The 18,959-nt window shown below is 62.4% G+C and overlaps 2 protein-coding genes across 3 annotated transcripts in view; one reads left to right on the top strand and one right to left on the bottom strand.

The window, feature by feature from the left end:
- Positions 1-18,959, top strand: part of LOC129082081 (low affinity immunoglobulin gamma Fc region receptor II-like) — a 53,122-nt gene that overhangs the window by 16,396 nt on the left and 17,767 nt on the right. The gene's annotated exons all lie outside the window — the stretch shown is intronic.
- Positions 1,798-6,401, bottom strand: LOC129082082 (low affinity immunoglobulin gamma Fc region receptor III-A-like). 2 transcript variants are annotated; one of them, XM_054587851.1, is made up of 5 exons: positions 6,304-6,390; positions 5,767-5,787; positions 5,211-5,465; positions 3,408-3,665; positions 1,798-2,155 (listed from the first exon to the last, which is right to left on the bottom strand). In XM_054587851.1, the coding sequence occupies exons 1-5, from the start codon at positions 6,341-6,343 to the stop codon at positions 1,992-1,994; spliced, it is 738 nt and encodes a 245-aa protein (XP_054443826.1). In that variant the 5' UTR covers positions 6,344-6,390; the 3' UTR covers positions 1,798-1,991. The 2 variants fall into 2 exon arrangements, with proteins under 2 accessions (XP_054443826.1, XP_054443827.1); XM_054587852.1 differs by lacking the exon at positions 5,767-5,787 and having other exon boundaries at positions 6,304-6,401.

The following is an 18,959-nucleotide window of genomic DNA, read 5'->3' as shown; positions in this document are numbered from 1 at the left end:
ACCCGCGGCCCGGGCGGGGCGCGCAGGGGAGCACCCAGCGCCCGGGGCAGGTCTGCCCCCACGCGCACCGGAGCAGCGCGCACCGTCGCTCGCCTGGCCGCCCCCGTGCTCGGCCCTCCGCTCCTCCCGCCCCGTAAGCAGCGGCGGAGAGGCCTCCGAGACGCCGGCCGGTCCCTCCTGCAGCCCTCGGGGCCGCTCCTCCCTCTGGCGACCCTTTCTGGCGGCCTCCCTCCCCTCTGCCTTCACCGCCGCGCGCTCCCCCGGCAGGAGCTCTTCTAGCGGCGGGAGCCTCTCCCCGAGGAGGGGTCCTGGGTTGTCCCTTCGGGTGTCTCGGCGCCTAAACTCAAGCTTGGCGCCGCGTGGGTGCCCGGTAAGCGTGAACTGAGTGTCCAGGACTTCCAAGTGCACGGGCCGCGGCCCGAGCAGCGCCTCGGTCCCCACAGCAAGCCCCAGGCGTCCCGGTGCACGGCGCCCCCAGGCCGAGGCGGCCGGCCCCGCGCCTCTGCTCGGGCCGGCCTCCTTCCCCCTGTGCCTTCTGCCTCCTGCCGCGCCCCGAACCGCCTCTGCTGCCCCCCCCCCCGCCCGCCCCACACCTGCAGCCACCGCCCCCTCCGCCCCCTCCGCCCCGCGCACAGGTGGGGAGTCGGCCCGCTGAGCCGTTCCCAGCAGCTGTGGCCAGACGGCCGCTGGTGGAGAGCGGTGTTCGTCGGCCTGGCGGGCAGGAGGCGAGCAGGAGGCGAGCAGGACTTTGCCGTTCAGGTTTTAGGACCATGGGTTTTCCACCCTCTATCGGAGAAGAGCGAGCCATATGTGGTAAAATGCTTTACTGGAGTCAAAAAACGTCCTGTTGGGAACTTGGAAAGCAGGAAGGCAGCGCTCCAGCTTTCCTGCACAGAGGAGGCGGATCCCCGCGCCCGCGCCCCAGGAGGAGCAGAGGGACCCAGAAGGTCACAGCTGACCTCCCTCCGGTTCAGTCCATCCAGTCTGCTTGTCCAACATTTGTCATCCGAGCGAGGTCAGCAAAGCTGGACCTGCGTCAGTGAAGCGGAGGACCCGGTTCCCGGTCCCTGCCCCTCTGCTTTCTGGTTCTTTCCGTCCGGGCCGACAGAGGGTCCTCGCCGCCCTTCCCTCCCGGGGCTGACTCTTCCTTGCCGCGCTGTCTCGCCGGCCCGAGGCCTCCGCGCCGCCCTCGGTCTGGGACAGCATGCGGCTCTCCGCCCAGGCCAAGGCGGTTCTGCGCTACTCTCCCCCGTCCCCCACGCCGTTCTTTCCCGGGCCCAGTCCTCCGGCTGTGAAGGGCCGTCCGCATCGCGCAGGTGCAGACCATCCCCGCCCGGACCACGGGTACAGCCTCGCTCTTACACCGCCCCCCCTTCACCAGGAGGGCAGCCGGCGGGGTGCCCCCCAGCCTGCCCAGGGCCCCCGGCAGGCAGTTCGCACAGGCGGCCCGAGGAGTTCCGGGGTGGCCCGGCCCTGCCGCAGGCCGCAGGCCCCGAGGCTGCTGGCTCTTGGCCGTGAAGCGTTCTCTCATCCCCGCCTCTGGTTATTGAAGAACAGCGTTCACGCGCGAAGGGTCGCTGTCCAGGGGCTGGGCTGTCGCTGGGCTGGGACGGGTGGCTGGACAGCTGCGAGACCTCCCAGCCCCCAGGGGTCCGCGCTTGGCCCTCTGACCGCTTTGTAAAGCACGCTCCGCGCTGAATCACGGTGTTGTCTACCTAACACTAACCGAACGGTGTCTGTCAACAATAATTAGAAGCAAAAGTTAGAAACCAGATTGAGCACTAAAAACGACAGTAATGTTTTTAAAAAACCAAGCCTTCTCTTTTCATTGGAGACCAAGAGAAAGCAGAGCTGGTAAAAGCCCCCCGGGCCCAGACTCTGGCGGGGGGCGGGGGTGTCCTGCTGTTCCCAGAGGTGGGGGGTGGAGACCATGGACGCAGCGAGGGGGTCGGAGGCTCTGCGGTGGTTGCTGCTGCGTGTCCTCAGGGCTCCTACTTCATGTGACCGCCTTCCTCCCTTTTTTTCAATAAGCTTTGAAGGTCTTTCCACACAGAGAAATACAGCCCCGTGTCCAAGACAAACAGGAGCCCCACTGCCAGGGAGATGGTGACCAGTCTCCCGAAGGGGGCAGGGACGGAGGTGAGCGGGCGGAGGCCTACGAGGAGAGGCAGAGGGGCAGGAGGGCGGCAGCTGTCAGGGCAGACACTTGGCATCAAGGGAAGGCCACTGGCGGAGCGGCAACCAAGCCGACGGGGTCGGGTTGGCAGGAAGCCTCCGCTTCCTCCCAGAGCTCCCCACCGGGGAGCTGCGCCCGCCCAGCCCTCCCAACCGCAGCAGAAGCAGCTTCCCGCCGAGGGGAGTTGTTCCCCGGAGGTCTGGTGTGAATCTATGAAAGTCGTTGACATTTACGTTGGTGTGAGAACACTATTTCTTAATTCAGTGACTTTATCTTGGGTCTCAAAATCATACTCATTGTTCTCACCCCTTCCGGTTCATTGTCACTAAAGGAAATCTGAAAAGCGAAGTGAACCATCGAAATGTGCTACTTAGTGGCAGAATATGGACACTAGTTCTTCTCTAGGCCCAGGAACTCATCACCCCAAAGGGAACAAGGTGGGGCTTGTCGGTTCTTCCCCTCTTGGCCCGGGATACTGTTCCTGAAAACTCATTCCTTGCTGTTGTCTACAAACTGGTAATATTAGACTGGATTTTCAATTTCAGTTATTTTTTTAACTCTTAACTTCGATTTAATTTTAAACTGACAAAAAGTTCCCAGAGCAATTCAACGAGCTCTCATATATATATATATTACCTACATTTACTAATTGTTGGCTGACGCGTTTGCTTCACCGTTTGTGCCTTCTTTCCCTCACCAGTTGAGAGTGTTGACTTCTACACATGTAAGTTGCAATGAAATTACTGTCACACAAAGTATGGCTTTGTTTTGTTAAAGTCTCGGAAGCTGTGTGTCTGTCTGCCGTGTGGCCTCAGTCTGGTTACAGGGCACGCCTGCGGCATCCGGGAGTCCGGGAGCAGCGTGTGGCCGCACGCGCGTGTGGCAAGGGCTCTGACCCTGGGGTGCGCCACAGAACCTGGACAGACCTCTGCCAGACGGCACGGGTGCCCGTCTGATTCTTTCCTTTTATTGCGTGTGACCTGAGGGGCTGGTCCGCGACCCACTTTTTCCCACCTCGGCTTCTTTGTCGGTGCCAGGGAGTTGGGGGTGCCTGTCCCGTCACGTTGTCAGGGGCGGGGGTCCCAGGTCAGGGGGCACTCAGCACAGCGCGCAGCCCACGGACGGAGCCCAGCACGTGCCTGCTGTCTTAGTTACAGGGACCGGGGTTCCAAGAGGCCTGTGGCTTCCCCAGTGCCCCGGGCCCGGGCCAGGGGGCCCACAGCCTCCTCACCTTGCACGGTGACATACACGGCCTCCGAAGACTCGTTCCGACGATTGTCGATCAGGCCCCTGCAGAAGTAGGAGCCATTGTGCGCGGCTGTTGCCTTTTCAATGTAGAAGTCAGAATACTGGTAGGTGTACTGCTTGCCTACGCCGTCCTGGAAGTACTGGACCTTGTAGATGGGAAAGTTCTTCCAGGTGTGGCACCTCAGCCGGATGGAGTCCCCCACCTGGACCACCCAGTGGCGGGCCTGGAGCAGCAGCCAGACTGGAAGACACAGAGCACAGGCCCGGCGGCCGCGGCGGTTGGCACAGCGCTGGCCGCCAGATCCCCAGGTGGACGGCAGATGGGGAGCCCTTCCCACCAGCGCCCCCCACCCCCGGGCCTGTGCGAGAGCTCAAGCCACACCAAGACCTTCTGTCTAACGGGGCACAGGGGCACACACGTGATTAGGGATTTGGCCAGGGCGGAGGGATCCGTGGCCCGGCAGGCGAGAAGCCACCTGCCCGAGGGGGCCGGCCCTGCTTTGCGCAGGCCGCCAGCGAGGAGCGCGCAGCGTGTTCTAGATCAAAGAGGCAACACTGCGTTTGAAAACGGAGATCAGCCTCCTTAAAGGAAAGGGTAGCCTTCAGAAGGAACAGAAAGTTTGCAGGGATGTTGAAAGACTGTTGCAGCAGCCAGGAACGAGGCCTCCGGGGCCGCGGCGGATGCGGTTGTGGGGAGCTCAGGATAGAGGTCAAAGAGGGGAGAGATGAACTCAGAAATGATCGCGACAGGAAGCAGCCCTGGCAACGCAACCTAAGATCAAAGGACTGTGGGGCCAGGGAGAGCTGCCCCCAGAGACTCAAGGAGAGGGAGGAGCCTCAGCGCAGAGAGGCGGACTGAGTGCCGCGACCGGCCTGGCCGGGGGACGCCGGCCGCAGCGGTCGCAGTTTACCACAGGCCTCCCTGGCCGGACCTGGGAGGCCAGCCCACGGAGCCGAGTTCCAGGCCAACCAACAACTCCCCGGGCTGAATTTTTCTCCTGCTGCCTGTTGGCAACGCCCTACATACTCGGTCAGGGGGCCGTCTCTCTCCTGGCCGGACCGCAGACGCCCCTCCTGCAACTGGTGTGTAAGGACACGCCAGCTCGGCGGAGAGCCGGCCACTACGGGGCCACAAAACCAGCTGCAGGGGCCCAGCTCCCCGGGCGGCTGCGTGTGGCCCATGCGAGGCCCTCCTCCCCCCGGGCGCCGCCCTGTCCCTTGCCTCCGTGGGGGGGCCGTGCAGGGGTCAGGGGGGCACAACGGCAGGTTCCCCTCCAGGCCCCCACCCTCCCGCCACCCAGGCAGGGACTCCGCAGAGATCTGCCCGCATCCCCCTGGCCTGCTCGGTGCCTGGGAGCTGCGCACAGCACACAGCCTTTCATGCCGCAGCTGAGGCGCCGGCGAACGAGCCTCCGGGCACCAGGAGGCCCGCAGTGGTCCCAGCAACGCTGTAAGTCTGCGTGTGGCATTGATGGGACAGAGGTGGAACCCTGGGCCATCAGGGCTGGGGTGGGGGCAGCTGGGGCTCGACGGTCTGAGAGTGAGGACGAAGCGGAGGTCTGAGACCAGACTCGTGAACAGGCGCAAAAGTGCACTCGTGAGCCTCAGAGTCTCACTCGGTGGCCGCGGGTGGCGGGGCTGCGACGCTGAGGTAGCTCAGAGGGACCACGGGTCACCTCCTCCGGGCTCTGACCCCCAGAGCAGCCCCTTCCGGCCCCTCGCCAGCCGCCCCGCCCCGCGCTGTCGCCGGCTCCTGGCGACGCTGCCCCTCCCCGCAGCCGCTCACCGGCGTGGACCTGGAGCCGCACGGGGTCGCTGCGCTGCGTGCCCGGAGACTGGCAGCTGTACTCCCCACTGTCGTTGACTTTGGCCGACTCGATGGAGTAGCTGGGGGCCTGGCTCGGCAGGAGGTGCTCCTTGTGCCACCACTGTGTGGGGCCGTCCTCTGTGTGGCTCCCCTGGCACTTCAGCGTCACTTTGTCGTCCCGAAGCACCCTGTCCCACTCAGGGTCCAGGGTCACCACGGCCTTCGGGTGGTCCTCTGAGGAGACAAGGGCAGGCGGGCAAGGGCGGAGGTGAGCCGGCCCCACCCTGCATTCCTGGGGGCGCGCGTGGGGTCGGTCGGCCTGCGGACCCGCGCTCCTCTGGGACCGGGCCTTGGGGCGCCCTGTTTGGAGGCACCTGGCCCCCTTGGGCCACTCTTTCCCTCGGGGAAGACCGGCAGGGGAAGCGCCCTGCGGCGGCAGCCGCCCTGCCCGCCCCGTGCCAGCTGTGGCCGCAGCCTGTGGCGTCTCTGTCTGGGGCCTCCCGCCCTCCGTCCGACGCCCTGAAAGCCCACTCACCAGCTCGTGTGCCCACCGCAGCTGCAGGAGAGAAGAGGGAGATGACCGTGGCGCACAGGCGGGCACCTGGGACCGCCCGCCTGCCCGCGCTCCCAGGGCGGGCGGTCTCCAATGCCCGTGCCTCCTGCCCCCCAGCCGTCCGGTCCACCCAGACCCCTGCTTTCAGCACCGCCCCCTCCCTCCTCGGCCCCTGTTCCAACCCCAGATTAAGGGTACGGATTGACGTTCCTGGAAAGAAATCCCCAGACAACGGCGCCCCAAGCCCTCAGGAAAGAGTGGAGACCGAAAGTCTCAGGGAGGACACTGGACGGCCCCGCGGGAGAGACAGGCCTCAGGGACCACCTGGTCCCTGCCCTCCCACCGACGGGTGGGACGCGCCAGAGACGTCCCAGGCCCCTTCGCGGCCGGAGGGCGCTGGAACCGGCCTTCTCTGCTCTCTAGTGCTCAGGCCTGGGAGCTCAGCTCAGGGCTGCAGACGCGGGAGGGGCCGCCCCTGGCCCGGTCCCTGGGCACCCTCCGCCGGCAGCGTGGACTCACCCAGAAGCAGCAGAGCCGTGAGCAGCCGCAGCGGCCACATGCTGTCCCTGAGAGCGGGCGAGTGAGCCGCGGCAGCCGGAGCCCTGCGGCACTCGCCGACTGCAGAGAGGAAGTGACACAGCCTCCCCGGAGCCCTGTTACTCAACAGGCTCCTGTTCTGGGAACATCATTGATTTTTGGTCTGACCTTGGGCACGTGAGCCTTGGGTGGCAGGAGGGTGGGGGCCTGGAGAGGAAGCTGAGGCGGGGTGAGTCCTTGTCCCGTGTGGGCCCTGGTGACAGTCTGAGGGGCTCCCTGAGAAATCTCAGGGCGCTTGCCCCTCCCGGCACCAAGGCAGGGTGAGCCTGACCCCGTGGGCGAGGCCAGGGCAAGGAGGGTGGTCCCCGGGGGTCTCCCGTCTCCCTCTCAGACCTTCTGCTCCCTGCTGGGCCCAGACTCCTAGGCAGCCGGGCTGCTTACAAACGGGGGGTGGGGGGCAGGCGTCCCTCACCGCACTGTTATCTCCACCAACATTTTCTTTCAAAGTTAAAAATGCCCACGCCCTCTCCTAGCCTCTTGGTGCGAATTTGAGCCCACGACTCCCAACGTCTGTGGAAAGAAACCTTGGCCGTGGGGGAGAGGCGGGCCCTGGGAAAAGCAGGAAGCACAGGAGAGGTGGAGGGCGGGGGTCAGCCGCGAGGCTGGGCCAGGCCGGGAGCTCTGCGTACCCTCGCGGCGCGCCCTGGGCATCTCCTTCCGCCGGCACCTCCGCCGCGCCCAGTGGCAGCGGAGCCGCAGGTGACCGCAGCTGCCACTCGCCGGCCCTGAGGGCCCGCTCCGGGCTCCTGGTGGAGGAGGTGGAGGCGCGGGGAGGCCGGGTCGTGGTGCGCGCGTTGGCGTCCACTCTGTTCTCCAGATGCCGGGGAGCACACGCGCGCACCCTCCAGGTCTCAGACAGAAAACCAAACGGCCCCGCGGCTGAGCCGCAGGCGGGTGTGGCCTGGGGGCTCCTGGCGCTGCGTCGTCGGACGTCCCTTCCCGGCCAGAAGCCACAGACCTGCTGCGACCCGCGCGGAGTGGGGGTCCCGGCGTGAGAGCGACAAGAGGTTGAGAAAGGACAACACAACCCAACACAAGACGATTTAGAGAAAAGCGTGGCCCAGGTGGGACCTTGTCCCCTGATGGAGAGACAATGACAGTGACCACCGTCTCCGCGTTTACTTTGTGGGGGTCGGTTAGATGAAGCGCAAGCGAGTTCTGCAGACTGAGGGGAACGCTGTGGGCACGGATTGTTCTGTTCCCAGGCTTTCTACATGATAAAGCTCTCTTGTGCAAAGGCTGCAGTCATCTTCAGCGGAAGCTTGTGGGTATCTCTCCCTTCTCCACACCCCACCCCGGGCTCAGGCTTGCTCTGCTTTGCAGATAAGAAGCGGTCGAGCGTGGCTTTGCCAAGTGCTTAACCTGGCTTTTGACGTCAGCCTTCACTGTCCTCGACCCATAACCGCTCCTTGGGTTTCAGTTTTTGTTTTGCTTTTGAGGAGAGTCCCTTGTCCGGGAATTCCCCGCGCTGAGCCACCCGCGCCCGCCGGCTGGGGGCTGAGCGGAGCGCCCGCGGGGAGAGCCGGCAGCCCTTCCTGAGCAGCCCCTCAAGGGCTTCCTTTCCGTCTTGCAAAATGCAGGCGCGTGTCCAAAGTCTCTGCCGCCCACCTGGAACCCGGAAGCCGAGAGCAACTCCAGGCTGCCCCCCCACGCCCCTCCCCCCGCTCGTCTGCGTGGCTCTCTGCCCTGGGAGCCTTCGGTCTGGCTTTCCTTCTCAGAGCTTTCATGGTCTCCGGGCTCACCTTCTGTGTGGGTCCTTCGGTGTAGGGGGCACGCTGGCCGGGCGGGGACAGGCCGGCTGGCTGCCGAGTGCGGGCGGGGCCCTCGGTCTCCACGAAGGGCGGCCCGCACGCCGAGAGTTGCTGGGAGGTGGCCGGGTGACCATCCAGGATGGGCAAAGGCAAGTAGGCGAGGCACGGGGCGCTCTTGGAGGGCCGGTCCCCGGCGCCCTGCCCTCCCTTTCCCGGGACAGCGGAGCGAGGGGCACGGCACAGCGTCTTCCCCCACCAAGGTCACCGTCCTTGTCCCCAGGCCCCCCAGCCGCCCCGGGGAGACCTCCAGGTGAGCGTCTCTGAGAGTGTTTATGAAATTCCCCGATTCCGTCTGGGGCAGAGTCCACACAGAACACAAGGCGCTTCGCGGGGTCACAAAAGCATGACAGGGGCCGTCGCGTCTGCAGAGCTGGGCGCGGTATCCGAGACCAGCGGGTGCCACGCGGCCCCCAGCGGGTTAGGCGGGTGGGATGGATGCTCACCTTCCCCACCCGGCCCCTCTGGGTCTCAGTCTCCCCGTCTGTGAAACGGGGCAGCGCCACCCCCCGGGCTGCCGAGACAATGTGCCGTCTGCTCCCTGTCTGGGCCCAAGCCCTCTGGCCGCAGCTGCGAGTGCCAAATACGAGGCAGGGCTCCGGCTTCCCGAGCTGGGCGGTGGCACCTGAGCCCTCTGTTGCATCTGTGGGCTGAGGTCTTCGCGGGCAGGAATCAGTTCCCCTGGCAGCCGCTGTGGCCCCACAGGGCCTGGAACATTCCAGGCTCTGCATGCGCGGGCCCTGGGTGGTCCCGAAGGACTGTGTAGGCCGCGGAGAAGAGCACGAGCTTCCCCGGCCTGCTCTCAGAGGCCGTGTTATGAAACGGGGAACCGACCATCGAGATTTTAGGCTGTCGAATAACCTGACCAGTTTCACATGTTATTAAAGCGACTCCGCGGGCCGGGAACCAGGCTGGAGGGGAGAGGCTGCAGGCGGAGGGGAGTGCGGGCCGGGCGCTGCCACAGCCCCGGTGAGAGACGGGGTCCTGTCAAAGCGGAGGGGCTGCACGGGCGGGGGGGGGGCGGGGGGCGTGGAGGAGGCAGAGAGGGCAGGACGCAGGCGGGCGTGGGGCCGTGGGGGCGGGCGGGAGGGTCTGGCGGAGCCGGGCCTCGGCTGCAGGCAGCCAGGAGGCGGGGGGGGGGGGGCCCAGGATGTGCGGCCGGAGCGCCGGGTGCAGGCCAGGGTCGGTGTCGGGGCGGGGGATGGTGGTGATTTCAGGGGAGGTGTCCCTCAGGCGAGGGGCACGGGGCTCGGAGCCCCGAAGGCAGGTCTGGACCAAACACACGTTTTGGAGTCCCCGACACCGTGGGCGTTTTCAGCCCCTGATGGAAGCTGTGGGCGCATCTCCCAGGGGAAAAGCAGGCGCAGGTGCCCGCCCTCTGGAAGCGCCCCCGCCTCTCTGCCCCCGCCCCCTTCTTGCCCGGCTTTACCTTCGCCTCGGCCTCCCCTCCCCTCCAGGGCCCTCGGCGGCCTCTGTGCCTGGTTCCCTGAGCCCACGCAGCCCAGCTGGCTCACGTATCACCGCCTCTGCCACTTTCTCAATACACTTTCTCAGATAATTTGAAATAAGAGCGCCAATGCACACAGCCTCCTCCCTGTGATTCCAGATGCCCTGGTGAAGCCCCCCCGAGGGCCCAGGTCCAGATGGAGGGCAGGGGAGCTCCCGCTACCGGAGGCTGAGAAAGAGGAAGGGGGAGCGGAAGGGGCGGCCGGTGGGAGGGCAGGGACGGAGGCTTGGCACGCCGCCACTTTCGCTGTGTGTACAAAAACAGAGCTGCTGACAGAGCAGGCTGGGGAGGAGGGGGTGAGAGGGAACCCGGCGCCCGAGCCCCTCTTCGTGGAGCAGGTGTCCCAGTGCAGATGCTGTGGGAAGCCTGGTGTGGCCCTCGGGAAGTGTCGCGGTCGTTGCCTGAGTAATTTCAGGGGCTGGGGCTGGGGACAGAAGCCTGGTCGCTTCTGGTAGAAATAAGAAAAGTCTTCTTGAATCACTAGTCCTCTTAAGAATCCCTGTTGTGCAGGTGCAGTGAGCGGTGGTCCCGGCTGCCCGGAGCCCCTCCCCCTCTTACCAGCACCCCATTCTCCCCGGGGGGCCCCACTGAGAGCGGTCGTCATGGAACACGGCAATGGCTTTCGCTACAGAAACCAAAGGGGCCCGACCCCCCTTCTCCCACCTTGGGCCAGTGTGACGGGCTAAACTGTGTCTCCCCCAAATTTATACGTTGAAGTCCTCAGCCCCAGGTCCTTTGAATGGGGCTGTACGGGGCGCAGGGCCGTGCAAGGGGTGACTAAGTTGAAGGGGGACCTTGAGGTAGACCCTAATCTGATACAAGTGGCATCCTCGTAGGGAGAGACGGGGACACAGACACACGCAGAGGGACGAGCCCGTGAGGGTGGGGGGGAAGACGGCCGTGTGGGTGCCCGGGAGAGAGGCCTGGGGGGAGGTGCCCAGCCCCCACGTGGATCGTGGGCTCCAGCCACCAAGGCCGCGAGGGAGAAATGTCTGGTGTCCAGACTGCGCCAGCCGAGGCTCTCTGTCGGGGGGCCAGAGAGCAGCCCCACCTGTCTCTTCTGGGGTGCCGGCCCCAGGGAGGGGACACAGGAGGGAGGTGGCCGGATCTCGTCGTCACCGCAGAGGGCTAGGCTGACGCGCCTCCCGCTTCCACCCAGAAGTCCCTTCCCTTTCCTAGTACGTGAGGCTCCGGAAACAGCTGCTCACGATCGAGGGTCCCAAGTGGCACCGTCGGAGAGGAGGCTCAGGGGGCCCACCTCCTGGAGGGACCGGGGGGAAGGGAGAGTTTGTTTTGCTTGACATGAGGCTTGAGCTTGTCGACAGGCCCTGGTGACGATGGCTCCCCTCCCCCGTGCACCGTGCTGGTCGGCACAGTGAGGGGCCCGCCGGACCCGAGGGTGGGGGGTGTGGGTCTCGTCTCGGGATGGAGAGCGCGAAGGGTGACCACCGAGAAGACTGCAGTGTCCTTCCAGAACTTTCCCTACAGATTTGCATTCATGGGAACACGCTCCTGCCTGCCCCTGGGTATTTGGTCCCTTTTTCGTTGTTTACGTTCACACATGACGTGATTGTCTGCCACTTGACTTTTTTCAATAATCCCACATGCATGCAGGCAGACGAATGCACACGCCACGCAACATTTTTCACTTTTTAAAAAATTTTAAAAAAAATTGAGGGTTGCTCCGTCACAGCCGTCCCTCATGTTGGCCGTGGCTCAGCCCGCTCACGCCCACGGTCAGTCCCCTGTTGTCCGTGCCCACGAGTCCGGTGTTCCTGTTGCCTCGTGTGCGCCTTCCCCTTGTTTCCCCCGTGACCGCCCTCCACCCCTGTCTGTTTTCTGTATCCGCCTCTGGGTCTTTTTCGCTCGCTTGTTTGTGTTGCTGATTGGCTTCCGCTTACACGTGAGACCGTCGGGGCCGCTGTGTTGAGGAACGTGTGGGCGGCGGGAGCCGAGCCTCCTGGGCTTGCTTAGATCGTAGACGGCCCTTCGCCAAGCCCCTCCCGCCGCCCGCTGCTCCCCCGGTTCTGTCTCGATGAGCGTCAACCAGGGCGAAGACGACGCCCTCCCTAGTTCTCGATGAGGGTCACTCGTCCACAAAGACATGAACGACAAAGGCCCGCAGAGGGGCCCCAGGAGATTTAATTGCCTTCTAAGGAAATATTCTTGTTCATTTTAACAACAAAGTATAGGAACCGCTAAACTACAAACGCAACAGACATCCAAATCACTTAATAGAAGGGTTCACCGTTATGTTTCCAGTAAAACGAGGGGAAGAGCTAGGAAAGGAAACTCCCAGAAAATGCAAAGGGGCTGGAAGGCTGAGTGCGGCGCGGAGACACGAGGGGGCCGGGGGCGGGAAGGCGCGCCGGGAGGAGCCGCAGCGGCCGAGGCCCTGGGGTGGGGGGCAAGGCTGCGGACGTTGCCGGAGCCGGGCACAGAGGTGGGCGCGCGCGCCCGGGGGTCTGGAACCGGGCCCCACACAGGAAGGAGGCTGTGGGGCAGGCGAGAGAGACTCCAGAAACAGGAACAGAGTCACGGACGCGAAAGGGTCGAAAACCACAGAGAACTGAAATCGGCCGTGTGGAGCCTGCGGTCGCAGCTTGTTTGCCGGGGCTGCGGTCACTAAAACAACACAGGCTGTTAACACGGAAGAGCTTTCCAGAAGTTTGGTGCTCCCTGCAAGGCTGAGAGGCCTTGTTACCTCGCAGCAGACACACCAGGCCCCTCCCCCCCCCAAACACACAGCATCTTCAGGTTTTGAGGGAAGAGGGTTCGTGTTGTGCTATGAGAGAGGCACGGCCGGGGGAGGAAGTGAGCGCGGCTCCGGTTTCGCTCTGACAGCGGTAGGTGTCCAGCCGCGTCCTCGCTCCCCCGGGCCTGTGTTTCCTCATCTGTGAATGAGGTCACTGGCCCGCATGGGTCCGTTTCTTCCTCCAGTGTCCTCTTGTTCCAAATGCTGGCTTTTCTCGGAAGTTTCTAGACATCGCAGAAGGCGGCAGCGGCTGTCATCTGCAAACCTTAGTGAAAGCCACCGGTCGACTTTGGGGATTTTCCAGAGGAACAAGCAAACTGCTACCTCTGGGGTGTCGAGTTAATAAGCCATGGAAGCTCTGCTTTTACTTGCATGCAAACGAGACAGACTCCCTAGGAAGATCAGAGGTGACACTGGAGACCTGGGTTTTGAGCAGGAAAGGGAAGCGCTGGTTTGTGTTGCGTTATCACCCGTCACATACCCCTGCCGATGGGGCGGGAGGGCATCCCGAGGCTTTGCTGCAGGTCTGGCTGAGACCGTTTTGTTTCAAAACACACACAGGATCCGCAATAGAGCCCCGCTGTTCAAAAAGTGAAGCCGTTCAGAAATAAATGAAAGAAAAGTGGAAGCGACCTCGGTCCCCCAGCGCTACCCCCTCCCTGGGATGACCGCAGAGAGCACGGCTGTGTCCTTCCAGAACTTCCCCGAACACTCATCCTCACGTAAACACACATGTACCTGCACGCAGGTGCATCTTCTCCATGCTTTGCTGTTTATGTTTACACATTTCATGACGTGATTTTCTGCGACTTGATTTTTTAAAAAAGATTTTATGTGTTTATGTGTAGAGAGAGGGGAAAGGAGGGAGAGAAGGAAACACCCTTGTGTGGTTGCCTCTCGCGCACCCCCCTGCTGGGGGCCTGGGCCCTGGCTGGGCATCGAATCGGTGGCCCTTGGTTCACAGGCCGGCGCTCAACCCACTGAGCCACGCCAGCCAGGGCTGCAATTTGATTTTTAAAAACAATGCCACACGAATGCGCACACCACTCCATGTTTTTCACATTTTTTTTTTAATTGGAGAAAAAATGTTAAAAATGCTTTTGAGGGATGTGTGGAGAGCAAGAGCGGTGTCCGTCCTCTGACGTTGGCGCCTCAGAAGACTCGGGTCGTCAGCACCGGGACCGGAGCGTCCCCTCCTTGGGGGGCGGCTGCCCCGTGGCCGTTTCCCGCTCCTTCCCCGCTCCTTCGGTGGGGACTCTGCTGTGTCCGGGGTCCCCTGGCAGGTTTGGGACGTGACGTTTAAGGATGTGATGCTCAGAGCTCTCCTTTTCCCGAGGGGCGTGGTTGACCTGCTAAAGATAACAAGGTAAAGACGGGAAAGAATCTGGGCTACTAACGGCATTGGCGAGATACAGGTTAACCAGGCCCGGCCGCCCTGTCTTCAGACACTTTGGCATGTGAGCTAATGAAATATTTCTTCTTGTTGAAGCCACGTGAGGGCAATTTTCTGGAACCTGCTGCAGGAAGTCCTCCAGCTGATTGCCGCGCCTGCCCGGGTGCTCCAGCTGACCGCCCGCGGAGCAGTTTACCTCGACCCAGATGTCGGGCGTTTCTTCAGTTGTCTCTGATTTTCATTGTTTCCAACAGTGCTGCACAGAGCTACGGTACGTTGTAAAAATATATATACATATATTTAGGCCGATTTCCAGAGGCCAATTTTCCCAGAAGTGAAACGACAATGTAAAAGGTACACCTATACATCCCTAAGATTTTGCCAGTATTTTCTCGTTTCTTTCCAAAAGAATTGTTTGAATTTACTGTTCACTAGGAAGCCTACCTGAATGCACGGGTTGCGTGCTCTTCCTGAACCTTAGCGACGCCGTAGAAGAGAGAGGTCGTATTTCGGTTTGCATTTCTCTGCTGGAGAGTGCGCGCGCGCGTCCCCGGGTATTTGATTGCTGGCCGCGTTTTCTCCGCGACGCGGGAGCGTCTGCGCGCTTCGCTGCGCTCGCCGCCGAACCAGAGGTGTTTGCATGTCTCTGCATCGTGGCCTTTGCCTATTTATCAGGCTCTGTGTTTTTCTCATTAATTTCTTTTATAATAAAAGTACCTCTGGGGGGGGGTGTGTGTGTGATTAAATTTTTTTTCTTTTTTCCAGTTTATAGTTTATTTGGGTTTGAGTTTAGTTTTGCGTTATTCAGAAACTTAACAGTTTTATCACGTTCTTTAACTGTGCAGCGCATCTCGAGAGCTTTCCCACGTTGCAAAACTGACACTCTGCCCCCCCCTCCTCTAAGCCCTTGGCAAGCAGCTTCGTGCTTCCGTTTCTATGATGTGCACACCTCGGAGGCGGCCTCTGCGTACTTCCTACGGGTCCGTCCTGCTGCGAGCCGCTTACTTTACTAGCGCCACGTCCTTGAGGCTCACGATGCTGCAACCTGCGAGGGCGCCTCCCTCTCTGGCCAGGCTGCGCAGCGCCCCCCTGTGGGCGCGCGTCCCGTTTCCTTTACTTCCTCCTCTGTTGATGGGCATTTGGATGGTCTCCCTATCGTGGCTATTGGGAACGACGCTGCGATGAATCTCTTCGCATGCAGGTTATCTCTTCGAGGCGCTTCTGTGGCTTCTTTTGCTCAGGCAGGGGTGGCGGGGGGCTGAGACCGTGAGCGAGGAGAACGCACATTGGGTGCGGGCTGTGGAGAGAGGAGGGCGACGCGATGACGTGCAGGCATTCGCTGAACAGGCGCCGCTCCCCGAGGCGGGAAACGCGACGGGGAGAAGCGCCGCTGGGAGGCTCTGGGGGCGTAGGCTTGGGCGGGGATGCTCTGCCTGGGGGCGCCCGTGGCGCACGGAAGGGCCTGCTGGGACCAAGGGGGCCTGGGGGTAGAGGCTGGGCGAGGACCTGAGCGCAGAACTGTGCTTAGAAAGCCAGCCGAAGCCATCGAAGGGGTCCCGCCACTGCTGGGGACTCGGAGCGGGGTGTGGGGGGGCTGTTTCCAGGAAGGCCGTTTTGAATCCCTTGCAACCCCCCTTCCCGCCCTCCGCGCGCCCGTGAGACGCGAGCTGCCGCCAGCAGGGGGAGCGGCGCGCGGCGCCGGCCCCGGCCTCGAGGGCTCCCCCTCCCGGCCCGCCCTCAGGTCACGGGCGAGGCAGGCGGAGGGGCACCGACCCTAAATATTGGGACCTAACTGCTCGTTTTCTCCCGCGCCTTCAAACAGCACGCTCACCGCCGAAGGGCAAATGACGCGGGTCCGCTGCCGGCTGCCGCCGCCCGAGGCCCCGGGTCGCCGAGGCAGCGAGCGGAGCAAGAGACGTGAAGCAAGGGCGCCCGGCGCCGTCCCGCTCCAGGCGCACCGCACACCCTTCTGCTGTTAGAACACTCGGACCTTGAGTTTCCTTCCCTCTGTCTTTTAAGAAAGAGATTGCGTTTAGTTTTCTCGGTAACTGGGTGCCTTGCCCTCTTCGCTCCAGCAGAGGGCAGCAGAGGGCAGCAAACGGCGCTCGTTTCTCAGCGCGCGGGGGGCGGGGGAGGGTCCGTTTGTTGCAACAGTCGCCCACGCCGAGGTGCCCAGGTGCGGCCCGGCCGGCGCCTCCCGGGCGCGCGGGCGGGAGCGGTGTCTGCGGGGCGGGGCAGCCCCGGTCGACCCGCGTGCGGCCGTGAAAAATTCCAGGGACAGGGGCTGCAGCTCGCACAGCGAAGACAATGGCGACAGGGCTGTGTTCCCAGGCTGCAGCCTGGGCGGCGACCCGGCAACGCTGGGCAACGGCTGGAGGCGCGAGAGGTGCGGGGACACACGCCCTGCGGAGCCCGGGACGCCCTAGGGCTTAGCCGTCCTCGTGGGGGGCGGCGCGTCCTCGAGCAGCCGGCGTCACCAAAGGCTCCCGGGCAGGACGGCCACGCGGTGGTGGCCGCTTTGTCTTCTGGTTCCATCTGAGGCTCGTGCTGGCGCTGTCGGCCTCTTTCATTCCGGCTCATCGGGTGGGCGTGGGAGCGGAGGAAAAACTGTCCCTTCGTCCTAGGCGCCGCGGCTGGTCGAATTACTAAACGGACGTGGACAGATTAACAGGAGAAAAGCACATTTCACTCTGCACGTGCCTACCAAGACGCAGCCCCGCAGAGACGGGGATTTGGAGAAGCGCCCAGGCCTCGGGGCCTTTAACCGGTGAAACGACGGGCTTCAGAGGACCTGAGCGGCAGAGGCCAGGGCTGAGGGGGGGTTCGTGGAGAAGAGCAAACAAGGCTGGTTCCCGCGTCTCCGGGGCCCCGAGTCCCCTCCGTGTCCGCAGGCCGCCTTGCTCCCCCTGGCGTCGGGCGGCGCCCTTCACTTGGGAGATTGACCTGCTTCCCCGGAGAGGCGCCAAGTGCGCGAGGTCAGAGGGGCTTTTCTGCTTCTCCCCCTTTTTTAAAACTCCTTCAGCTTAAAATATTCAGCATCCCGAGGCGCCCTATTTGGGGGCAACGGGCTCTGAACCTCTTCAGCGCACGCCGACAGCTCACTGTGTTTTTAATGTGCGTCGTCTTGATAGACGGTGGTGCTGAGTGCCTTTGGGTGTGCTTATGTGGCCACTGAGAGTCTTTTATGAAGGGTCCGGTTAAATTTTAAGATTACTTTTAAAAAAAAAAATCTATTTCCTTTTCGGAGAGAAGGGAATGAAGGGAGAAAGAGAGGAGAGAAACATCCATGTGCAAGAGACTACACCTGCTGGCTGCCTCTCACACGCCCCCTCCCCACCCCCCACAGGGGACCTGGCCGGAAACCCAGGCCTGTGCCCTGACTGGGAATCAAACCTACGGCTTTTTGGTTCACGGGCCGGCGCTCAACCCACTGAGCCGCGCCGGCCGGGGTGGGTGGTCCCCTCTTTGATCTGCGGGAGTTCCTCACGGACCCCGGATATGAACACTTGGCAGGCTTTGTTTTGTGTGACCCCCCCCGCCCCCGCCCCGGATTGCGTCGGTCATTTGGCTACTTGTTCTTTTTCAAGTTCCTTGAGGTGTAAAGTTAGGATGGCTATTTGAGGTGCTGCTAGTTTTTTAAATATGTTTGTTTATTGCTATACACTTTTCTCTCATAACAGCCTTGGCTGCCTCCCGGGGGTTTCTTGATACAATGTATTTCCATTTTCAATCATTCCAAGGTAGATCATTTATGTTCCTTCTGATTTCTCCGTTGACCCGTTGGTTGTTCACAATGTGTTGTTTAGGCTTCCCAAATTTGTAGGTTTTCCCCGCTTTCCTCAGTGGGCTCCTAGTTTCCCAGCATTGTGGTTGGGGAAGAGGGTTGGCACGACTCCAAACTCCTAAAGGCTTCTAAGGCTTGTTCGGGGCCCGCCCCCCCGGCCCCCCAGGGAGGACGTCCCGGGGGCCCCGGAGGAGAGCGTGTGTCTGCCCCCGCTGCCTGGGACGCCCTGGGTGTGTTTCTTAGTCCGTTTGCTCTCGAGCGCGGTTCAGGTCCCAGGCTCTGGTGCCGACTCCCTCCCTGGGTGACAGTGGGCGTCCCAGCGCCCGCCGGATGCTGTGCGGTTGTCTTGTCCTCCCTGTTGGTCCGCTCGTATCTGCTCGGTTCCTCCGCTCGTATCTGCTCGGTTCCTCCGCTCGTATCTGCTCGGTTCCTCCGCTCGTATCTGCTCGGTTCCTCCGCTCGTATCTGCTCGGTTCCTTTCGGTGCGCTGATAGCGAGTGTGCGTATAATTACGGTTGGTGTATTTTCTTGGCGCGTCGACCATGTGTTCCCTGTACATTGGCTTTCTTTCTGTCTTGTTACCATGTTTGGCTTGAAGCCTGTTTTTTCTGATCGGGGGTGGCCACGCCCGCTCTCCTGCGGTCGCGTCCCTTCCCTTCGCTCGGGGCCCACGTGTGACTGTGTTGCTAAACGGTCTCCCGCAAGCAGCGCAAAGCTGGGCCTTGTTTTTTGTTTTGTTTCTTAAATCCACCCAGCCACCCTGCGCCTTTTGACAGGCATGTTCAATCCCTTTACATGTAGGGCGATTATTGGCCTGTAAGCGCTTCCTGGGCTCTTAAGATGGTTCGCCTCTGGTTGCTGTGTATCTTTGTTGTTTCCTGAGGTGTGAAGTTAGGGTGTTTCTGTCTGGAAATGGGGTGTTTTGAACGTCCTCCTCAAAACGGCCGCGGAGCTGGGCCCGGCCGTGACCTGCGGACGGGACGCCGGCGCCCGGCCTTGGCGACGGGCTCTTCCGAGGGTCTCGCCCCCGTTCCCCTGACGTCCCCGGGAGCCCTGCTGTCCCGCCTCGGGCGGTGCTGGTATTTGTTTCCTCAAGGCCGTGCTGCTTGAAACACAGACCTGGTTTTAATCCTGCGGCCATCCTAACCGTTTACGGTGCGGGCCTGCCGCTCTCAGTCTCTGTGTTCTTGCATGCTTTGTCACGCGTGTGTTCTTAGTGCTTGATGTGGGGACCGGCCTCGCAGCGAACCTGCGCGTGTGTCTGAAATGACAGCCCTTTGGATGCAATGCTTGGCTCTACACCCACGTTCACTTTTCGTAGCGCTCACACT

Source organism: Pteronotus mesoamericanus, unplaced genomic scaffold, assembly GCF_021234165.1.
Source record: "Pteronotus mesoamericanus isolate MK-2021 breed Mesoamerican mustached bat unplaced genomic scaffold, CSHL_Meso_final scaffold_1186, whole genome shotgun sequence".
Classification (NCBI taxonomy): Eukaryota; Metazoa; Chordata; class Mammalia; order Chiroptera; family Mormoopidae; genus Pteronotus; species Pteronotus mesoamericanus.
The sequence above is the reverse complement of the archived record's forward strand: the minus strand, read 5'-3'. Positions and strand labels throughout refer to the sequence as shown.